General features: G+C 37.6%; 3 protein-coding genes across 3 annotated transcripts in view; 1 reads left to right on the plus strand and 2 right to left on the minus strand.

The window, feature by feature from the left end:
- Positions 1–23,360, minus strand: part of LOC134670654 (histone-lysine N-methyltransferase SETMAR-like) — a 311,101-nt gene that overhangs the window by 247,964 nt on the left and 39,777 nt on the right. The window lies entirely within an intron of this gene.
- Positions 1–23,360, plus strand: part of LOC134670986 (uncharacterized) — a 139,663-nt gene that overhangs the window by 42,273 nt on the left and 74,030 nt on the right. The window lies entirely within an intron of this gene.
- On the minus strand, positions 19,604–21,314 carry LOC134670623 (uncharacterized). The gene is made up of 3 exons (XM_063528424.1): positions 21,182–21,314; positions 20,959–21,078; positions 19,604–20,863 (listed from the first exon to the last, which is right to left on the minus strand). Exons 1-3 carry the CDS (start codon positions 21,282–21,284, stop codon positions 19,659–19,661), a joined length of 1,428 nt encoding a protein of 475 aa, XP_063384494.1. The 5' UTR covers positions 21,285–21,314; the 3' UTR covers positions 19,604–19,658.

Consider the following 23,360-nt stretch of genomic DNA (forward strand, 5'->3'; position numbering starts at 1 on the left):
TCTTATTTCGTATCTGGTAACATTTCTTCTTATCGATGGTTCGATGTGATTTCCGTCTTGTCACTTTACTGGGAGCTTTCTCATTGGAAAACAGATAAAATTTTGATCCGTGGAAATCATTGTAAATTTCCATTATTTTGGTGAAATACCAGCAGTGTTTTGTTCCGGAGGTTTCCTCCGTCCCTCAGGAATGGATTAGGGGCGAAAATAGTGCCGCCACGGCAAACCCCGGCAACCTAATGAAGGGCTAACAAACTTCGTCTCCTCCATTTTCCCGCCGCTATGTGCCGGCTATGAGATCGCGGCGAGTGAGCTCATGATGCTTTTCTGACCTCCGTACCCCACGTGCTCGCCCGGGTGGGCGATGACGGAACAGCCCTAACCGCCTACACCTGCGGGAAGTCTGTTAACATCCTTTCCGGGCTCTACGATCCTTGTCTCCGCGCAGTGAAGCTCGTGCCGCGTGAGGACCTCTGCCCAGTCTGCCCAAGGCTTCTAACGGGTATTATGTAGTGCCCACCCACAGGTCGGTGACCCTTCTTTATTTAGTGTGTCTCAAAAAATCTTATTAGAATTATTTAGTTTAAATTTAGATACCACCTTCTGTGGGGCTGCAAAACCAATATCTTGTCAACCTAATTGTTACCCGTACCTTCGATACAATATAAGTTGTAAGGCAATAAGTTTGTTTCCTTTTTCTCCTAGCCCTCCCTAGTGTTAAAAGTCTATTTTGCTCATACGAGGTATCTGGTCACTTAATCTGTTTCTGTGCTTTCTGCCAGGCGCCCGAACCTTTAGTTAAAACTTTATTTCTTTCTTTTTGTACTCTGGTAGGGTCTTTACCCTCTCCATAATTTAGTTGGTTAAAGAACTTCTTTAGGCAGAAGGTACAGACAGATTAATTTGTTGGAAAAAGTGGCTTGGCGGCCGCTCACTGAGCCTCAATCAGATCTAGATAGCGTTACCCAAAAAGGGACGTTACATATTTGGCGCCCGAACAGGGACTTGACTTTTTCTTGCTTTTTCAAACTTATTGCCTTAGCGGGAATTTAATTTTCATTAGAATATTGTACCTTTGAATTTAAGTTTGAGACACCTGTGGTATATTGTTTATTGTATTGTTTAATACTGTGTTTATCTTTCTTGAATTTCTGTGTGTGTTCCACAGCTTGTTTTGTAAAAATCTTCCACTTAAAAACTAAAGTTTTACATACAGTGATATAAAAATAGTTAATCATTTGCAAGTAAAATAAACTTAGTGACTAGGTATAATACCTACTTCAGGTCAACAACTTTTTTATATACAGGGTGTAATTGAAACCATAAATTTTTAGTATTGAACTTTATTTAAAATTAAACTTGAATAATTTACGGTTTTGGTTTCCGAACATACAGGGTGTTATTCATTTAGGAGTATACAGGGTGAGATTGAAATTGTGATTGTTATTTAAATTAAATTTTGAACTTAGAATATTTTGGCAACTGTGACCTTTGGTTATACAGTGGTTTAAATTTTTGTGAAGGTTTTAAAAATTTTATTTTCGACTTAGAAACTTTAATTAAATTTTAAATTCGGATTTATTTCGGAGAAACTTATAGAATTTTAACTTTGAACTTTAGATTTTTGACTTTTGTTTGTATACAGGCTATATAATTTAAAAAAACTTTAAATTTTTTAATTCATATTTCTTTTGCATTTGTAAAGTTTTTGGTTATAATTATTACTGTTTATGTTTTTATTATTGAACGCTGAAGCTTTGATTCGGTTAAATTATGTTCTAATGTATGGGCAAGAAAAACTAATTATAGCCAGCATTCTATGAATGTAGTATGATACCTTTGGGTATGGTGCTTTACGCACACTAGCGTCCCTCCCCCTCCCCCTGACGTAACCCCCCCTTTTAGCATGAAATATGTCCCGGTTTACGGTTTTTTTTTATTTTTGAGAAAAGTATTAGAGTTAGGAAATAAGTTTCAAGGTAAGAAATAATCCTTAATAAATTTTAAACAAAAAAGGTTATATACTACTTTTTGGTAAGACTCACCATATTCATGTATTAACTTGTTGAAGTTCATTATAAGTTAGTACGTGATAGTACTGAAAAAAATCTTATACGGAAAATAAGCTTGCAAGGTTATTGTCCTGTATGATTTCTTTTAGTACTATCACGTACTATGTTATATTGATCTTCTGCAAGTTTTTCAACGGTTAAATTTTGTCGAAGTTCATCTAGCCATAGCATGAATATGGTGCGTCGTATCAAAAAAATGAATATAACCTTTTTTGTTTAGAATTTAATAGGGAACATTCCTTTCATTGACACTTTTTTCCTATATTGTATACTTTCCCCAAAAAACAAAAAAAACTCCCAATCGGGACATATTTATGCTAAAAGGGGGGGGTTGCGTCAGGGGGAGGGGACGGGACGCTAGCCTGCGTAAAGCACCATACCCAAAGGTATCATACTACATTCATAGAATGCTGGCTATAATTAGTTTTTCAAAAAACATAATTTGACCGAATTACTTGTACGCTTAGCTTGTTTTTGGTAAATTAGTGGATAAACGTATAACCTAGTGGTTGTTACGAATAATCAAACTTGTTTAAAGTGTAAGATTGTTAAATAGTTAAGAAGCATTATTTGTTTCAAATACTGTAAAAGAGAGATCACCACCTTAACTTTAGACAAGTGTAAGTCGGGACGGACTTATCCGGCAAGGTTAGAGGTTTCAAAATCAAGCGAGCGGTGGTCGAACACCATTTCGGTTTGAAGTGTGTAGTGATTCGGCTGGTGACTTTTAATTATTTTGGACATTTTTTGGATGGCTGAATTCCTGTTCTCTCAATTATTTGGATTTTAATTCTTGGATACACACTGGTTGTTTTGGAACACACTAGAAAACTTTTGTTTTTGACTTGAATTTCTTTTTTGTCTTTGTCTCACGGTTTCTTAACCGTAGAGCTTTTTGAAATTTTTTTTTGTTTCTATGGTTACTAAACACTTTAACATTTAACTTTTTGTTTGCGATGTTCAATTCTCTCTACGATTTTATCTTTTATTTTTTTTTCTCTTTGCAACATCGTGGAAATTTATATTGAAATTTTTCTTCTCTTTTTGTTTTCTCCCCATGTAGGGATGGGTAGTAGAATACGGTTCCCTACCGCAGCCAGAAGCGTGACGTAAGAGGCGTCTAACTGTGCAAACCAGTCCCCATGTAGGGATGGGTTATAGAATACGTTTCCCTACCGCAGCCAGAAGCGTGACGTAAGAGTCGTCTAACTGTGCAAACCAGTTCCGAAGATTAGAGGAGGAACAATTCTAAATTCTTTTTCCTCATTCTTTTGTTGTTTTACCGCTTCCTCAGGGAAGTTGGTCATTTAAAAGGCTACACTATTTAGTGCTAGTTCCTCTTCTTCCGTTGTGTGCGGAAAGCTGGTGGTGGTGTGCCAGCCACAATTGGTTTCATTGAGTTGTCTCAGTACACTCATTTTATTTTATTTCCTTCCGTTGTGTAAGGAAAGCTAGTGGTGTTGCGCTAGTCACAATTGGTTTTATTTGAGTTGTCTCAGTACACTCATTTTATTTTATTTCCTTCCGTTGTGTAAGGAAAGCTAGTGGTGTTGCGCTAGCCACAATTGGTTTTATTGAGTTGTCTCAGTACACTCATTTTTTATTTTTACTCCCCTCTGTGAGTGGAAAGTTGGTAGGGTTGTGCCAATCACAGTGGTGGTAGTTTTTTGTGTTTTTACACACTTTTTTTTTCCTCCCCTTTGTGAATGGAAAGCTGGTGGAGTCGTGCCAGTCACATTGGTGAATCTTTTTGTGTCTTTGCACACACTTTTTGCCCTGTTGTGGATGGAAGATTGGCGGAGTTGAGCCAGTCACATCAGTGGTATCTTTGAGCTTGATGCTTGGAGTTTTTACAGCTTTTGCTGTCTGAGTCAGTGGCGAGGGTGCCTAACTGCACTCATTGGTTTCTGTTGGAGATAGTCAGTGGCGAGGGTGCCTAACTGCACTATACTCATTAGTCTTACTTCTTTCTGTCTTGTTAGACTTAGGTTTTTCAAAAATCTTGTAAGTCAGTGGCGAAGGTGCCTAACTGCACTTAAATATTTCTGACAGAGATAGTCAGCGGCGAGGGTGCCTAGCTGCACTATACTCATTTGTCGAATATTGTTTTAGTTTAAAACTTTGTTTTTAGAATATTATTGTTTCAGGTGGAAATAGTCAGTGGCGAGGGTGCCTAACTGCACTATATTCTTACTTGTTAACTCTAGTATCTTCTAATAGACTTGGTTTAGATTCTCATGTTAGATCTTCTTCCCTCCTAAATAGTCAGTGGCGAAGGTGCCTTACTGCACTAATTATCCTCTCGTTTGTTTTATACTAAGTATCTTATTTAATTGTAGTTTTTCTGCAAGTTATCTTAATACTAGTCAGTAGCGTTAGTGCTTCACTGTACTATAGTTCTCTTAGTATAAATTTATTTTTTCTCTTAAATAGTAAAAATTTAATTTTGCATTGCATTCGCATGTTAATAATCTCAGACAGTGGCTTTGGGGCTTAACTGTCTTGAATTGTTAGTTTGTTTGCGTGTGTTGCATCTGCACGAGTAGAGTTTAATTGATTGGTGGCTTGGGGGCTTAACCAATCAAGAGTTTGTAGAGTTAATGGTTAATTTTAATTTTGCATTCTTTAAATTTAAGTTTGTTTAATTTCAATTTGCCTTAAATTAATGTAGGAGGCGAATTGAATTGTTGATAGGTGGTGCTGAGGCCCGTCGTTCCTCATTCTTTCTCTCTTATATATTATAAACGTTAATAATAGCAAGTTTCAAAGTTAGTTTCAGAATTTTCAACTTTGGTTTTTCTATCTCCTTTAATTACAATAATTGCTTTTACAAGTTTGCTCTAGTTTTCAGTCTAAATTATTCCTCAATGAACTCTAAACTCTGCAGTTCAGCTCTTGTCTAGTTGTTATTTTTGGTTAGCTTTTGTGTTCTTCCATAAAAAATAGTTCCTATTTTTTATTTTTTCATAGACAGGGGGTAATGTAACGTGTCAAAAGGTCACGTCACATGTTTTACTCATACTTAATAAGGTTCTCCATGAGTTAACCTACATTTGTTTAGATTTATTTCCAAATTAGAAACTATTTCCAATTCCTGTTCTATTTACAACCATTCGCTTGTCACTTTGACGTTTGACAGCGAACTATTTGAGTTTCGTTGTCTTTGACAGATTCGGTAACTTTCATTCCAATGTTTTTAAAATTGTCTCAAACGTTTTCATATTTGATAAATTCTTCTTTTCGTTTAAATTTCGCAAGTGGTAGTTTTGTTTTAGGAAAAATAGATCCGACAATATTTGATAATATATTTAATAATATATTCGTCAAAAATTGTTCAAAATTTATTACAATTTTAGCATTTTGGTTAGCAAAAATCATTCTTATTTCGTATCTGGTAACATTTCTTCTTATCGATGGTTCGATGTGATTTCCGTCTTGTCACTTTACTGGGAGCTTTCTCATTGGAAAACAGATAAAATTTTGATCCGTGGAAATCATTGTAAATTTCCATTATTTTGGTGAAATACCAGCAGTGTTTTGTTCCGGAGGTTTCCTCCGTCCCTCAGGAATGGATTAGGGGCGAAAATAGTGCCGCCACGGCAAACCCCGGCAACCTAATGAAGGGCTAACAAACTTCGTCTCCTCCATTTTCCCGCCGCTATGTGCCGGCTATGAGATCGCGGCGAGTGAGCTCATGATGCTTTTCTGACCTCCGTACCCCACGTGCTCGCCCGGGTGGGCGATGACGGAACAGCCCTAACCGCCTACACCTGCGGGAAGTCTGTTAACATCCTTTCCGGGCTCTACGATCCTTGTCTCCGCGCAGTGAAGCTCGTGCCGCGTGAGGACCTCTGCCCAAGGCTTCTAACGGGTATTATGTAGTGCCCACCCACAGGTCGGTGACCCTTCTTTATTTAGTGTGTCTCAAAAAATCTTATTAGAATTATTTAGTTTAAATTTAGATACCACCTTCTGTGGGGCTGCAAAACCAATATCTTGTCAACCTAATTGTTACCCGTACCTTTGATACAATATAAGTTGTAAGGCAATAAGTTTGTTTCCTTTTTCTCCTAGCCCTCCCTAGTGTTAAAAGTCTATTTTGCTCATACGAGGTATCTGGTCACTTAATCTGTTTCTGTGCTTTCTGCCAGGCGCCCGAACCTTTAGTTAAAACTTTATTTCTTTCTTTTTGTACTCTGGTAGGGTCTTTACCCTCTCCATAATTTAGTTGGTTAAAGAACTTCTTTAGGCAGAAGGTACAGACAGATTAATTTGTTGGAAAAAGTGGCTTGGCGGCCGCTCACTGAGCCTCAATCAGATCTAGATAGCGTTACCCAAAAAGGGACGTTACATAGTAGACTATAGAATAATCTGAATATTAGATTTTACAAACGATGAAAAAAATATTTTCAGTGACGTTGTGTCAGCTTATGAAATCGATAAAAAAATAAAAGCAAGAGCTTACACAAATCAACACCAGCTTATTTTAAACCCAACAACTTCCAAAAAATTAAAGTTGGTTTGGCAACACAAGTACTGAGCCAATCTGTAGCTGACGAACTGTGGTAGCCACTGGAGAATGGAGAATTAACTAGCTATAGTCCGTTTTTTTTAGCATTAGAAAGAACTTCGCAGAAGTAAGCTTGTGGTTCCAAATCTGGCACTTTTAGTGGGTATAATTTGAAGTAAATTATATGTATTGACCATGCTACATTAGATAATTCAATAATTATTAACAATAAAAGAGCCTGATAAATACTGCACGCTTGCTTCTGTGGAGTTCTTTCTAATGCTAAAAAAAACGAACTATAGATACCGCAAACTTCATTGAAATTATTAATAATGGATTTGACGCACTAAATAGTAAAAGGCTAAGACTTTTTGCATACACGGGAATCATAACGCAATCGCGACTTGACACTCGTGCGACAGTGTTCCGTTCACTCATAGAAAACTTTTACATTATCCAAAATGGGCAAAGAGTGCTCTAAGTGTGTGTGCGACAACAAGGAGGTCATCGTGAATCAGCACGGCGACTTACACAATTATGGCGGCAAATATCAAAGAAAACTCATATATATGCGTGGTCATTCCAAAATATACAACAGTGTGGAGTTTCAAAGTCACAGAAATAACAGTGAACGCCAGATTAGGAGAGCCGATTCCCGGGACAAACAAGACACGTGTCAAAGTACCCAGCAACACGTTTCAAGATGTAATTTTTCTCTTTAGCTTTAATGCCGGTCCCTGGGTACGTCCACTCTTTCTTCGGGTACGTGTCGGCGCTGGGCGGTGCTGTGGATTTGGGCTTGGTTCGGTTCGTGCTGCTCACCGCGACTTTGGCCTGACAGGAGATTAGCCACCTGGACGTACGCTTCGACGGTCTCGACGTGCGTCACCGCGACTCGTGTGCTGCCTCCTGGGGGCCATTGGAGCAACGCGGGGCCACGGCTCCACTGCCTTCTGCTTCGGACCCGTGACTCAGGTGTGGTCAAACTAATCTACTGTTAAACTCATTTGGGCTTGTGGTTTATGTTGCACATCGCGACTTTGGCGCAGCATCAAAGCGGCCATTTGGATGCGTGATCGACGGTTTCGACACGTGTCTGAAGTGGAGTGATAAAAGCCCGCATACAAGCGGAAAAGAACTGGAGACGGACCTAATGTTATTATTAGAAGAAAAGCGACGCCTAAAAAGCCAATGGAACGAGGTGAGGTGGACATTAAACGAATGCATGGTTGCAATGAACCAATGGCATCACGTGCCAATGTTATCCAAATTATCTCCGGGCGTGTGAACAGCTGGGAGTGATAGAAGCCCGCATACAAGCGGAAAAGGGACGGATAATGGATAAGGTTAAACTCACTTAATGACTTTTTCTGTGTACATTATTTTTCTTGACCCTAACATGAAATTGTGATGTGGTTATTTTTTTTATACAGGCCTATTTCTTATATTCTGTGATGCATATGTTAGAGTATGCTAAATTATATAGAAAATCAATGAAGTTATTATTAAATTCCGCAAAATGTGAAGATAGTATTTTCTTTTGTTTTAGCTGCTGGACCGGACGCATTTTTCGTGAACAGGCGGAAGTGATGGGATTTAGGTTTAGATTTACATTAAAAATATACATAATTAAGTTTAGGGAATAATATATACAATAAAATATTTATTTAATGTGTGAAGATATTACGGTACTTAATTTTATTCATCAAATTTTTACGTGTAGCACATATCACAGGAAACAGTATATCCATGTGAAATAGTGTTGAAGAAAAATGTAGTAGAACTTAAAGGTTTCATTTCGCTTTCAGCATTTGGTGGCATTTGATAATTAATAGTGATTAGACACTAATTCGAATTTCTCTTTAGCATTTTAGTAGCTAAATAGTACATTTAGACAAAAAACAGGCTCCAATTGCAAATGGAAAAAAGTTTGCTCGAGTGAGCATAACTTGCAAGAACGATACGTCGCCGGACCTCGGAGATCTACGCCAAGCTTCGTGTCGCAGCCGCGTGCGCCTATTGGCCGTACGCAACGCAGTTCAGTCCGCTCCGTTCCAATAGCAGCGTGGCAGGAATCCTTCGTTTATGCATTCACTCATTATCGGACGCCGACGACGACATTAATTTCATTTCGACAAAGAAGAATCCATGTCACTTTGTGCTTTGCTTATACTTTGTTTTCTAATTAGCCAATTTTTGTTTGAAAGAAGATGCAATTGCATAAACAATAGCGATAATTAACCGCATGAGCGCTAAGTTAGTGCCGAGCCAGTGTTTTTATAAGTTATTTTAATTTGTAAGTTTACATTGTGTTTATTATAAGTTATTTGCATTGCAAATTGCAATTTATTTGCGGCACGGTGTGCAAGGCTTATCAATTTGTATACGTTTTGGTTAATCGAGGTAACTATAAGTTATAGTTATTGTCAATTGTATTCACATACGTGTGACGAGTGTGTATAACTGTATTTAGATAAATTATCGAACTTAAGTTTGTTGAATATTGTTTAAAGGTGTTAGCAAGTCTCCATGGCAAAATGGCGGACGACGATGTTAAGAGACTGCGAGCGGCCAGAGGACAATTAGAAGCTGCTTTAACGAAGATGATGGCGTTTAAAGCGGTAGCGGAAACGGCGTCTTCTAGCGTAGACGCGGACCCTTTGCTTTATCAGGAAAATATGGATAGGCTGGAGAAGATCTTTGAGGAGTATAAGGAGCTGAACCTTGAAATCCTAATATTGGATCCAGCTGATGCCGAGCGTGTCGAGGATTTTGAAGACAAGTACGATGTGCTGCGATTATTTTATGCGGGCATAATAAATACAGCTTTTATGCGGACATAACAAATACTCGCGTCGCCGCAGCGATCCTTCGCGTTCCCCGGGGGATGTAACGTAACCTGATGATGTTTGAGATAAGATAAGACCTTCATTTGCATACCAGTATGTTACATATCATATGCTTTGGACGTATCTAATAATAATCCTACTGCGTAATGTTTATTTCTTAATTCTTAAGTAATTAAAAGCTGCAAGAGTAGTAGAACGTTTTTTACGGAATGCGAACTGATTATAGTGTAGCTGACGTGTCCGTCCACTACATATGTAGCATTAGAATATATATGTATAGAATAGTATTAATAAGTAGAATAAACATGTTAGATTAATTTTTATAGTAAAGCCAAAAATAACAATTATGTCTTGTAGGCCGGGCCCGTAACGGCAAATATTGTCTGGCCATAAAAGTGCACTTTGCTATTATACTATTATTGCAATGCATACCTAAGCTCTGACCGCTACGCGCGGCCTTTTTATTCGTTAAGTTCCTGTAACGTTATTTTATTCGTTTATTATGGTCTATTATCCTTGCGTTTTACCTGACCTAACGGCAGAATCATTGTATTTTATTATTGTGTAATTTAGCGTAGTTTAGTTGCGTGGGAAGCTCTTGGTACCGTACAGCGTACCGTTAGCAGGACATAGTGGGGATGCACATGTTCGCATAAAACAGTGAAGGATACGGCTACCAAAGGCATTCTACCACACGCAGTCCTTCGGCAAACATCGTTACTATCGCTAGTCTGTGGATTACCTACTGTCGCGCTAGCAGTGGCCAACTGTGTGGCCCCTAGCCAAACTAGTCATCTAGTTAGGGGTCATCCATTAATTACGTCACACGAATTTCTAGGTTTTTTGACCCCTCCCCCCCTCCTTGTCACACTTGGTCACATTTGGCAAACCCCTCCCCCCCTAGTGTGACGTCACATTTTTTCTACGAAATCGCCAAATCGAATTATGTAAGTACCTAAGTATTATTAATATTTTATCAAAATATTTTTGACGATATAAATATTAGTAATTTTATAACCCAAAACTGCTTAGGAAACAAAATTAAACGAATAAAAACGATTCTCGTTTTAAAAACTTGTTATTTAAATGTACAGCGAATAAAATAATTTAAATAAATTTTCGGTTACTGATGAAGTTAAAGTGACGTCACGAAGTTTGTGTCCCCCCCTCCCCCATGTCACAATATGTCACATTTTCTTGACCCCCTCCCTCCCCCTAAACGTGTGATGTAATTAATGGATGACCCCTTATTATAAATAAACCCTCGACACGCAACATAATCAAGATCTCTTCTTAGGAGATACGACCTCCTTGACCCAAGTATCTATCTCCTAAAGTAGTTTAACAAATTATATTTTTCTAAAAAACTGTAGATGCGGTTTGTCACTTTTCGAAAATTTTAGATATAACGGGGAGGAGCGCAATCGGTCTATAGTGAGCTGGATTATCTGTTTTACCACCTTTCTTTAGGACGGGTTTTATCTTGGCTATTTTCAATTTATCCGGGAAGCTACATTCATTAAAAGATTGGTTGACTAATTTTGTGATGGGTGAAGTTACACACAGTTCGATACCACAGCTTGTTTTATTGGGTAAGTGTTGTATAATATTAAATATTTCGTTTTCTGTTACTGGATATGATAGAGGCGACGCGGTGCCGCTGCTGCCATCTACCGGGGTTTTACCTGATACTGTGTAGCTGCTCATATTAATTTACGAACACGGACTCTACGCGCAAGCGCGCAGGCACATGTGAGATACTTACGGAAGCCGAGTTGCGTGTTACATTGTGGCAAAGCAAGGAGCCGATATTAAATTATTGTGTTGTGGATACAGTGTAAGAGGCAAATAGAACAGTTACCAAGGCAAAAATTGTTAAGTGTTACTATAGGCTGTCAAAACATGAGTGGGCAAAACAAGGGCCTGGAAGGTGGAATCACAACGAAATTTGCAGAGAAAGGTTGAAAAATTCCGCTATTTTTCCATTGCATTGTCCATGAAGAAGCGCTTTGTAGGAGTTCTTGCATGGAAAGAAGTTATGGTCGTCGTGGTTTCTACTGTAAACTTCATCCGAAAAAATGGGTTGACATACCGTCAATTTCAGCAGTTTCAGTCAGACATAGAAATGGATTACAAAATAAGTATTAGCAAAATGTCTGAAATTCATAAATCATGTTACAACATACATGTTGTAACAAAATTATGGCACTCCAAAATTTGTTTTCATCTGTTATATCCTAATACATAATTTATTTAAAGCTTATCATAGTTCTTATAGCATATCATTCTTTCAGTGCAAACACTGATACTACTACTAGTTCTTTTAATTGTGACTTTAATAGTCCTAAAAAAATGGAAAACATAGATTACGACACTATTTTCCTCCAAGTTCCGGTGGTGTGGCAAAGAACCCACTGCAACTATCGAAACCGGATTTAGCGGTATGTGCGAATAGAGTTAATGAATCAAATTAATGCTGAATTGGAGTATCACATATCACGTCTCCTGCTAACTTATCCCAATTGATAAGGAAGGATCTTTGCACGGCGTCAATATTGCCAACCCAGAGGGGTATGTATATTTTCCAACCCATTCCAACCATAAAAGTCTTATTAATAGAGGATTACGTAACTTTGAATCCTAAACAGTATGTTGTCAATAGTGTGGTGGACCAGCTATTACACATTACAAATAAAGAAACGTTTTATCTGGTTATGGTAGAGCGATGTAACTGAAGAACTGAATAGTTCTTTTCTCAATGCTATACTTACCACTGGATGAACTTAAGGAAACAGGAAACAGTGTTTCCGATATGCCAACACAGCCATATACGATGGTGATACTATCGTTAAAGCAAAAAACCTTGGAAATAATTGATCCCATGGGAAACTAGGGTACGTTTTGAGCATACGAGTAGAAAGTTAATGGTGAAAATGAATAGGTAGACGATAACCGTTTAAAGCGGAGTGGACTAACGCGCCTAAGCTTACCCCTAACCAGCGGAACCAGCACTTGAAGAAATAATGGAGCAAGATTTCGGGCCCCCAACTGTGATTTGTACCGGGAACATCCAAGATTGCCTTAAGAACATTGAGCATGCCCTCAGACGATATCCACAGTGCCTCAGGTATCTTGTGTCTTAAAACCTAGAGAAGGGTGATATCAAATAAGAAGTTTTCTTACTAATCACCTGTGGCGGCTCCTCTAGCTGTCACTGCCAACGCCGTGCCACAATATTCTAACAGATGGCGTTAGGAAGCTAAGAACGCACAAACTACTAAGAAGACACTACGTCTAGAAGGCAATTAGTATGCAAGATCTACATCGCGCTTACGGAGTTATAATGTCAGTATTCATATATATAACTTCCGACTAACTCTCAATGGACTTCGGTCCCCAGGCATAACACCCGCCTGGAGAGAGTACTCTCTATTGCCTCTCTACCTTCTTCAGTGCAATTTGTAAATTTATGTAAATAAATATTGTAAATATCCTTGTATATACCCTTTCTACATTGGTGACCTTCCGACATTGGACAGCCATGAAGACCTCAAGATCTTGATGACACCGCCTCGCAGCAAGCCATTTCTCTCTCTCTCTCTCTCTCTCTCTCTCTCCGCTCACCTTTCTGGCTCTGAGCAACTGCGCTCGCCTGAGGGTTCTGAGCAACTACGCTCGTCACACTGGCTCTGAGCCGCTCCGCTCGCCTGTGACTCTGAGCATCTTCACTCGCCACACTTGGTTTCGCTGCACACTTCATACGTCGTCGCTGACCCCTCCGCTCAAAGGGGGGCTGATGTGGCGGCTCCTCTAGCTGTCACTGCCAACGCCGTGCCACAATATTCTAACAGATGGCGTTAGGAAGCTAAGAACGCACAAACTACTACGAAGACACTACGTCTAGAAGGCAATTATTTATTTATTTTATTTATTTAGAAATTTAATTCAGGCAACAAGGCCCATATTACAAATACCTTACAGACTAACATACATAATGTATTTTATAAACTTAAAACTAAACACTATTTAGTCGACAAAACGGCGTGGCTCCGTTGCATCGGCTGCTCTTGTGTCGCAATTAGTATGCAAGATCTACATCGCGCTTACGGAGTTATAATGTCAGTATTCATATATATAACTTCCGACTAACTCTCAATGGACTTCGGTCCCCAGGCATAACACCCGCCTGGAGAGAGTACTCTCTATTGCCTCTCTACCTTCTTCAGTGCAATTTGTAAATTTATGTAAATAAATATTGTAAATATCCTTGTATATACCCTTTCTACACACCCAACGAGACTCTAACAAGCGAATTCAATTACATGACTCTAAATTACGAGTTCGAACAACTACAAAACACTACAACATTAAAGAATACTAACGATGCCTAACCGAATTTACAATTAACAGCAGGGCCGAGGGACCACTGACATGGGAAAACTTCAGCCAGTGAGACCCTAAAATACCAACCAAACTATTCCAAGGAACGAGAAGAGGTGCTAACAAATCCATAATAAATTTCAAAATAAACGCAACCTCTTAGCTCGAAACAAGCTTAAAAAAAAGACGAAAAAGAATGCCGGACGTTCTTCAGAGGGCTAGCCAAATCACACCTGTCGATGAGAATGAAAATAACCTACAATTTCTATAACCCGCACAAGCAAAAAGAAAGGCGGCGGATCAAAAATACCTTTATTCCAATGTCAAAGTGGGAAAAAGATCTCGACAATACGCATCAACATCAACAATCAGGTGGATTAAAAAAGGCAAAGGCGTATAACAGGGGTGCCCTTTCTCTCCCAATCTATTTATTATATTAATGGATGACTTATTTGTAACTTTGTGAAGTTTGATCAGGACAAAGAAATACAATTACCGATCATTGTATGTCCCAGGAACAAAAGGCTTCGTATAAAATAGGTTTCAGGTGGCGACTTCATCGATTGGATTGCAAAGTGATCTTGTCTCCTACACAAAACACGTTTTTTGAGAATTTGTTGGTGTTTTTTGCATACAAATGGTGGTGGCATTACCGCGCCAATGTTAATGGTGCTTTTGTTTATTATCATATTACTGTTTAATTATCAAGTTAGTAGTTTCTATATAATAATTAGAAAATATATTGGATTCATTCTCCTTAGTTCACTGAGAAAATGGTACTTATATGGTTAATACTTATTGAAATACATGAATAATGAATTATTATTTTTGGTCAATAAAGGCTATTCTGATCTTATAACAACCCCAAATAATCCTCTATTCTTAAGCTACCAAGCTAGCAATCATGAGCTGTCAGGCCGGAACTGACTCAGATAGGGAGCTCCGGACTCCTGCCTTAGTTATTGAAGTATTTTTTTTATATAACCACCCGAAACAATCCCCTATTCTTAACACTTTGACTACCGAGAACCCGCCTGGTAGGCACTCGTAATGTTAGCTCAGATGCCGGACAACCCGCCCAGCGGGTTCTTTTGTACGCAGATATAGACGACCGGTTTCTGGGGTAGTGCGCCGTTTTTTGCCCGGTTGCGAAAGTGTTAAGCTATCATACAGGAGCTACCAGGATAGAACTGAACTGATCGACTCGCATAAGGAGTTCCAGTGCTCCTGGCTTAGTTGTAGTTTTTTTTTTATATAACAACCCAAGACAATCCTCTATTCTTAAGCTACCAAACAGGAGCTGTCAGGCCAGAGCTGACTCAGATAAGGAGCTCTGGACTCCTGCCTTAGTTATAGAACTTGTATACCATTATAATAAACTACGACTTTGTATACCATTATAATAAACAACATGTGTTTACAATCCATAGACTACAAACAGATAGACTAAGATAAACCTAACCTAGTAAAAAATTTTCATGATGACCATCTTAATCACAGTTTGATTATTAATACATTATTTGCCAGCTCCTTGATATTTGGAAGCAATACGAAAGCTCGATAGAATAGAATGGTAACGAATCTCACAAACAATTGGTATGACACACAATTCCGACATAGCGTAACCATAGGGAGGCAAAGCGGTCTAACCCGAGACTCGAGAGTGGCCCCAATTTTCACAAGCAACTGTGAGCACAGACCCCATTCGATGATTTTGCAACGGGCATCTTGTTTCACCACTGCAAACAAAGTATAGCAGATCGAACAATAAGAAAATAGAATCGTAGTCGTCTTGTACTCTTGTCTGACAAGTGAAGTGACAGCTAAAGAGACTAGTGTTGCCGGCTAGTAAAAAATTGAGTCAGTTAATGTATTACCAAGTGATGTACAGCTTAATAGTGCGAACAGATGGGCGTACCGGATTATGACCTTGGTCTGGTCAGTTTAGCTCTTTCTTGAACCACTTTCCACTCTATTGATCAGGCCAAGGGATCCGCTACGCCCCGTACACCCGTCTATTAGTGCTTTTAAAGCCCCCTCCAGACTATGCGCGTGAATCGCGGGCGAAGCCGCGAACGCGAGTGTGGAGTCGATTTCGCTGACATACGTATGGCGAACAATACTTTTTTTATTTAACTTGCACCAAAGTCGCGGTGCGGTGCGGTAGTCTGTTGCGGCTTTTATAATTTAACGGTTTTTGGACATACACTATTAATATTGTTTAGACAGGTAACACTTCAAGAAAAATGTCATGTCATGTCAAAGTCATTTCCTCTCCCTCCTATTCCTAGTATTTCTATCCTAACCTTAGTTTGCTTTGCTTTGCATTATTAGGTTCTTGCCAAGCATTTATTTTATATGCAGTGGAACTCAGGAAATGTGTCAGCAATTAGTTATGCATTTTGTACCGGTCGGGATACGGGGGTCGTCTATAAATTAGATTCATTCTTGGCGTCATAACTGTAGGAAACAGTACGGGTGAAGTGTGTTGAATTTTCCTTTCTGTGTCTTTTTTTCGTTGCTATTATGGTCCTAAAATATTTATCTTCAGATATTCAACTGGGTTAAAATGAATAATGTTTTGAGTTGGATAGTTTTGGTTTTAATTCGGCCGTTTAACTGTTTTGTGATAGTCTAACAGGTTTTAATATTCTTTGTTTTCTGTTGATTGTTTTGTTGAAGTGGACATTTGCATTTAATTTTTCGTTGTATATAAATTATAATGCATAATAAAATATGGATAATTGTAGTGGCTCTTGTAGTCTAATCAAGTTAAATGAATTTAATTGTTACTAGTTTAGTTCCCACTTACAACATTAACTTGTCTTTGCAACATAGCTTGCTTCAAAAGCCTTCCCCGTTGACTTTGGTCTCTTGTTCTCATCCATTATTTGTCTTTCTTTTTGTTATACATATCACATATTGGACTACTCTGTAAGTGATATTGTATAGATCGTTGAATATAAAAAATAAATACAAAATAAGTTGTTTGTTCTGAAAGTGTAACTTAACCTCTTGGGGTTCAATGTCCTAATACTAGTACAAATTACCTCCAATGAAATTTAAATCTTAATGAAATGGAATAGAGTTTCTTTTATTTCATTTTTCGTTCGATTTTAAAACAAAACAAATTCAACTCTATTTTCTAATACCGTTGATTCAAATTCGATTGCCAATTTTCCTTGTATGGTGGGCCGCTAGAGGTTAAAAGACGTAATCTAACAAGTTATTAATTTGGGTATATGGTTTTTGTTTCAAAAGGTTTTCCTGATGTTTTTTTGCTGCTAATATGAATCTCTCAATTTGTAAATTTCCTTCGCACTTTTCATAGGTATGAAGATACTTCCAGATTGGCATACTCAGGCTGACTTGAATTTTTATTCTAAACTTATTTCTACTTCAGTCTGTTCAGACTCTCATCTGCAATTATGCTGTTTCTTTGAATAACTCTCAAATTTAGCTGAAACCTATGTTGGTAATTTTGGTTTAAAGATCTTTATTTTCTCAAAAGAATAACAATAATTCATTAATGAGTCTTCTAATTAATACTTTTTAATTTTACATATTAGAAAACTTAATTCAATTGTAATGGGTTTATTTAATAACAATAAAAAGTAAACAAAATAACACTATAATAATTAAAAACTAAACTTAAATATAAATATAAACTAAATACTAATGACAAACAAAAATAAATTTACTTGGGAAAAGAAAACAACATGCATAATTTAGCTATGATACAAGCTAGTGAGTGTAACATTAATGCAATCACATTAAATTTGTTGACTTGCATGAAATTATATGGGGCAATGTCCATTATAAAAGTACTAACGCTGTTAACAAAGAGTAGACGGCTTCAGTATTTTGGTATGTTCTAGCTTCTAGCTTAGCATAGCTGAATAGCATCGCAAATTCTAATAAGCTCAGTGTACAGTAGTCATAGTACAGGTGTTCGGCAGGCTACTTGTTGTACCTAAGAATCAAACATGTTAGCACAGTTGTTCAGCGGTGAGGTGGAGGGACTGGTTCTGTAGGGGCGAAGAAGTAAAACCGTCTTATAGTCAGAATAATATATTGAATATAAAAGCACAATTACGATAAGCACATATTTAGGTGGTAATGTGAAATATTTATATCATTCACCTGGTAACCAAATTCAAAGATAGAACAAGAGCATAGACAAATGTAAAAAAGATTTACTTCTGTCGGACTTGCCAACACACCAATTAGTTGACTAATTTTACCAAACATCAGTAGTTGTGGTTTATTATGTTGAAGTCAACAGTGATTGGACAGAGTGGCAGATTGTGATAGATAAAGATTCATACCAAATTGGCAAATAAATGTCTTTGGCAGCTTTGTGAAGTCCATGCTTCAATACTATTGGTACTAATTCAAAAATGTATCCTGTATTCCCAAGTCAATACAACATTGAAATGTGCACTGATAAGTATGTTAATTATTTTGAATCACAACTTTTCATCGAATTTCCTTGAAACTTCCCAGTAAAGTACTACTTAATGTAATGTAGCTTTGCATGTATCGGAATAGGACGTCTAGGCTAAAATTATTAATTGAACAGAAATTGTTATTTAACAGAAATTGAAAAAAAAAAATGCTCTGTTGGTGGCTTTCACGAGCTGCTCGACCCAGAGCCAAGCTTGTATTACCGCTGGTTAAGCTGATTTTGGACGGCCTCCTTATAAACATCAGTATCTTTCTGCCTGGCGTTTAACTTGGATGCTCCTTTTTCTTCGAGCGACCCATATTCAAGGGCTACCCCAGTACCCCAACCTCACCATCATTCTCTTGCCCTTGTCCCTTGACCATGTTCCAGTACCCCAACTTCTATACAAAAATTGTGGAACATAGCACAACTGTTCAGTTTGCTGCCATGACTGGCGAATATCGCAACTTGCCGACTAGGCATCGCCATCTTGACTTTAGCTGCCCAAAGCGCTGCTCTACGGTGTTGCGAGCTCTAATTTGGAGCATAGAGTTTGACCAGCGAGTGGCTGCACAAAAAAAAAGCGGCAAATTCAAAAAATCTTTAACTGGTAACACGAAGCATAGTGCAAAAAAAGTAATTTGATACTTGGTAATTCATACGTAATTAATTTTTGTTTTGATTAGTGACTGACTGAAGTCTGCAACGTAGCAGACTGTAAATTTAATACAGTAAACAGACTGAGGATATCGTTGCAATGCAATTATAACCCTGGCTTCTAATTTAGCCCACTTAAAAATTAAAAATATGATTGAATAGTTATCATTATTATCAGAGATACTAAAAAACGAAGGAACCAATTGTTAGTAGACTAATCAGTCAATCATTACAAAAATATGTAGTAAACATAAATATCTTTACTTCAACTGTACAAAAAGTAAGTTATTATATTATCCTAAGATTCCTAAGTTATAGAAAATGATACTTTGTTGTTACAAATAAATTTCAGGACTGACCATTAAACGGCACCCTTTAAATCTCATTTCTTTGGTCGTTGAAGTCAACAACCAAGGCATATGTCATAATATTGAACTTGGTTCTCATATGACATTTATATTTTTGATAGGATTAAAAATTACTTTATTTGTGTTTTATTTTGAAGTTTTGAACTCGGGTTAATTACAGGCGATTATTTATTAAGCATAAATATTTCCCTTGTGCTATTAAAGTAAACCTTCACAAGGGAAATATTTATGCTTCCCGTTGTACTTATAAAGTTAGTAATAATAAAAAGTCACATATTGTATAATGGAGCTGAACTGAAGGTAGGTGAAAGAAAACACAATTTAGTTTCAATCTACTTTTAATATTGTTAGTTTATAAAGAAGGTGCCTATTTATTTAAGAATCATAATCGAAATCGGATTCAAGAAATTCAATTCCTGACAGAGAACTATCACTGTCATTGTCACTTTCCCGAACTTCTATTATGAATGGAGCTAGTTCAGTGTCTGTAATGTTGTCCTTAGACTTGTATTTTCGTTCCACATTTATTACATGGTCTGTACTTTTTTTCCAATCTTCCGGGGTAATCATTGCAAAACATTCTCGGATCAAGTTTTCCGTATCTGAACCCGGTAGCCCCACATTTCTGCTGGCTATTTTTCGCTTTGTGAGGCTCCATATCAACTCAATAGCGTTTAGATCGCAATGGTATGGAGGCAATTTAAGGACCTCATGCCCATGCTGCTTCAATAACTCCTCTGCTGCATATATGGGACCAATTTTATTTTCCTCAACGAGGCACATCAATTCCTCCTTTTTGAAACACTCTTCATATGGGATATTATTTTCCCTTAGCCATTTTTGAATATCAGCCTTTAAGCTGTGCATGGTTGGAGGCTTATTTATTTGTGTTACATGGTAACTGGCATTGTCCATAACAATTACACTGGGCTCAGTCAAATTTGGGATTAACATTTCTCGTAGCCACTTTAAAAAATTAGAACTGTTCATGTCATCATGATAGTCAGCTGCTTTGGATTTTGTGCTAAAAACAAGCAAAGCATTGGGCACAAATCCTTGCTCTGATCCAGCATGCACTATAATATGCCGCTTACCCGAGGAAATTTTTTCAACTAAACCGGAAGTTGAAGGCCCTTGCCATGACTTCTTCGGTCTGTAATTTTGATGGACATATGTCTCATCAAGATACACAATATTTTTTCCTTCTTCCCGTTTTTTATGTATAGCTCTAAGAAACCTTTGCCTCCACCCAGATATTTCAAACTTTTCCATGAGGATGGAGCGCTCTTCTTTATTTTTTTTAAACTCAAATCCGTTCTCGTGTAGTATTTTCCTCAGTGTTTCACAACATCCTGAGAATCCTATAGATTCTTTCAAATCCGCATGTAAGGCTCTTAGAGTAGGTACCTGCTTTTTGACGCAATAAAACTCATTAATTTTATTACGGATGGCTGACACATCAAAATTGTCTAAATTTGACACAGTTGGTGGCCGGGGTCGTTTTTTCCCTGGCGTATTCCATTGGCCTTGGTTAATAGAACCCTCTTTTTTAATTGTGCGTAGTGTACGAATGCTTGCACCTGAAAAAAAAACAGTTTTAACAATAGGAATTTTAACAAAAGAACACTAAAATATTAATAAACCTAGATGTGAAAATATAGATTATTTATATTACCTGTCATAGTAGACACTTTCTCTAAATAACTTGATTCTGATGCGTTATTATCAATAACATTCTTCAGTTCGCTTGCTAGCTTTTGAATAGTTTCTCTAACATTTTCGTCATCTACGCCCGCTGTAATATAAATAAATCATAAGTTTAGTAATACAAACAAATGTCCTATCTCGTAAATTAAATTTGGTACAAGAAGCATCAACATTGTTTGATAATGACTTACCGGTCGCCTGAATGATTTCGTCCAATATTCGCTTCTTTTCTAGTAATCTCTCATTTTCGTCGTGTCGAACTTGATTATAGTTACAGATTATCTTAAATAACATGCTCCTCACACTGCTTCTAATCGGTTTAGCCATTATAATACGATATGAACTATAAACTTCCGTAACGAATGAACTAACATGAGAATTTGAGAATCTAGGTTATGTGTAAACTCGTTTGACAATATTTTTGACACTTTTGACAGCTAAAATTATTGCCATATATAGAATTCTCTAAAAACGCTTGTGCAGCGACTCGCTGGTCAAACATATGTTATATGATCAAACGAGCTTCGCAAGCGAAGTTCGATCAATATTATATGACTCGCTTCATTGGAAGATATAATTAAGTTTACATTATTGTAGTTTATTTAATCTACTGGCAACATATTGCACGCTTATTTTTAGAGATTTTGAAAAATAAGTATTTCTATTGACTAAAAAACCTTCCCCACCCCCAACCCATCTTGGTGGGGTCGCTAGAAGCAATCCTCATTTCTTTTAGAGATCTTTGGATACAAAACTTTGGTGACTGGGTTTACTGGGAGGGAGGGTAATTATATCTTCCAATGAAGCGAGTCATATAATATTGATCGAACTTCGCTTGCGAAGCTCGTTTGATCATATATTAATATTTCCTCGCTTCATTGTTCGATATAATTAAGTTTACATTATTGTAGTTGTTTAGAGACAAAGTTTTGTCTATCAGGGTGTATAATGGCAAAAACCTTTAAGTATTCGTAACATGATTTATTAAATTTTGTCATTTATTATTATCTAACAGTAAATTACAATTATCTGTTAAGATCTAAAATCAGTCTTATATGTTTATAATTAATTAAAGATTACACACTGATCTTGCAAATATAGTTTCGTCAATCACTTGACGATTATAGAACCTGGCGAAGGTTAGAGATGTGGAAGACCAGCCGGCCGTCTTTCTAATGAGATCAATATTCACCCCCTTTAATGCAGCTGTAGATGTGGCAGCATGTCGAGTGCTGTGAGCACTGAATATTGTCACATCTATGCCGCTCTCTGCCAGAACTTTCTTTATCCACCTGCTTATTGACTGTGCTGTCGCGTCTCTGTAGGGACGCTTCACAGTTATTAAGAGGCGTTCAGAGTTCTGGGGTCTTCTAGTACTTGTTACAGAGAGATATTCCCTGAGGACTGAAGCCGCACAAATTTCTGGTCTTTCCTCAAAGAATGGGAGAAACAATATTGGTTGCTCCCTACCTATAGCTGAGGTCTTAATTATATCCGTTATAATTATTTTTACCCCATTGTGGCAAAATTGAATGTTTTGCCATTTAATCAGTGAGAAAGTTTGCACGCGATGTGCTGTGCATAACGCCAACAAAACGACTAGTTTCTTAGTAATTTGCTCTAAAGAAATAGTCGAGTTTGGGTACCATTGAGCAATATGATCCAACACTAATTTGGGATCCCAAGTGTGTGTATATTTTGGCAAATTTGGTCTTAATTTATATACACCCTTGAGTAATCTTTTTATGTGTTCATCCTTTCCGATGTTATCACCGAGGAAAAGAGATAGTGCTGATCTGTGACTGTTAATAGAACCGTAGGACGCTCCCTTATTAAACTGCTCAGTTAGAAAACCAATAATTAAAAATATTGAGTTGTCAAATACGTCTTTACCAAGATTTGAGCAAAATGCCCACCACAATTTTAGTGTTACATTATATTGCTGCATGGTATTCTTGGACAGGGATGCTAACATTAAATCCCAAGAAGTCTCTGGTATGCCGCGTCTCCGGTAGGCTAGCCGGAGAGCAGCGCTGCACCCAGGATAAGTTGCCTGTGGAACGGGCTCCTAGTCCTGTAATCAGAGCAGACTTTATGTTCCTCGGGGTTCATATATATTATGTCAGATTGTAATAATGACATTAACAGGGGGTACCACGGTTGGGATGGCCAAACCGGGAAAATAAGAATTCCAGAAGCTTTGTCATGGAATATCTTTTGTAAACATTTCAATATGACCGAAAAAGGAGGAAACATATAAAAGAAACTATGACTCCAACATAAAGTGAAAGCATCTATGGCAATCGCATCTGGGTCCTTTCCCCATGACACATAATTATGGCATTTTGCATTGGCGCGAGATGCGAAAAG

This window comes from Cydia fagiglandana, chromosome 14 (assembly GCF_963556715.1).
Source record: "Cydia fagiglandana chromosome 14, ilCydFagi1.1, whole genome shotgun sequence".
Lineage (NCBI taxonomy): Eukaryota > Metazoa > Arthropoda > Insecta > Lepidoptera > Tortricidae > Cydia > Cydia fagiglandana.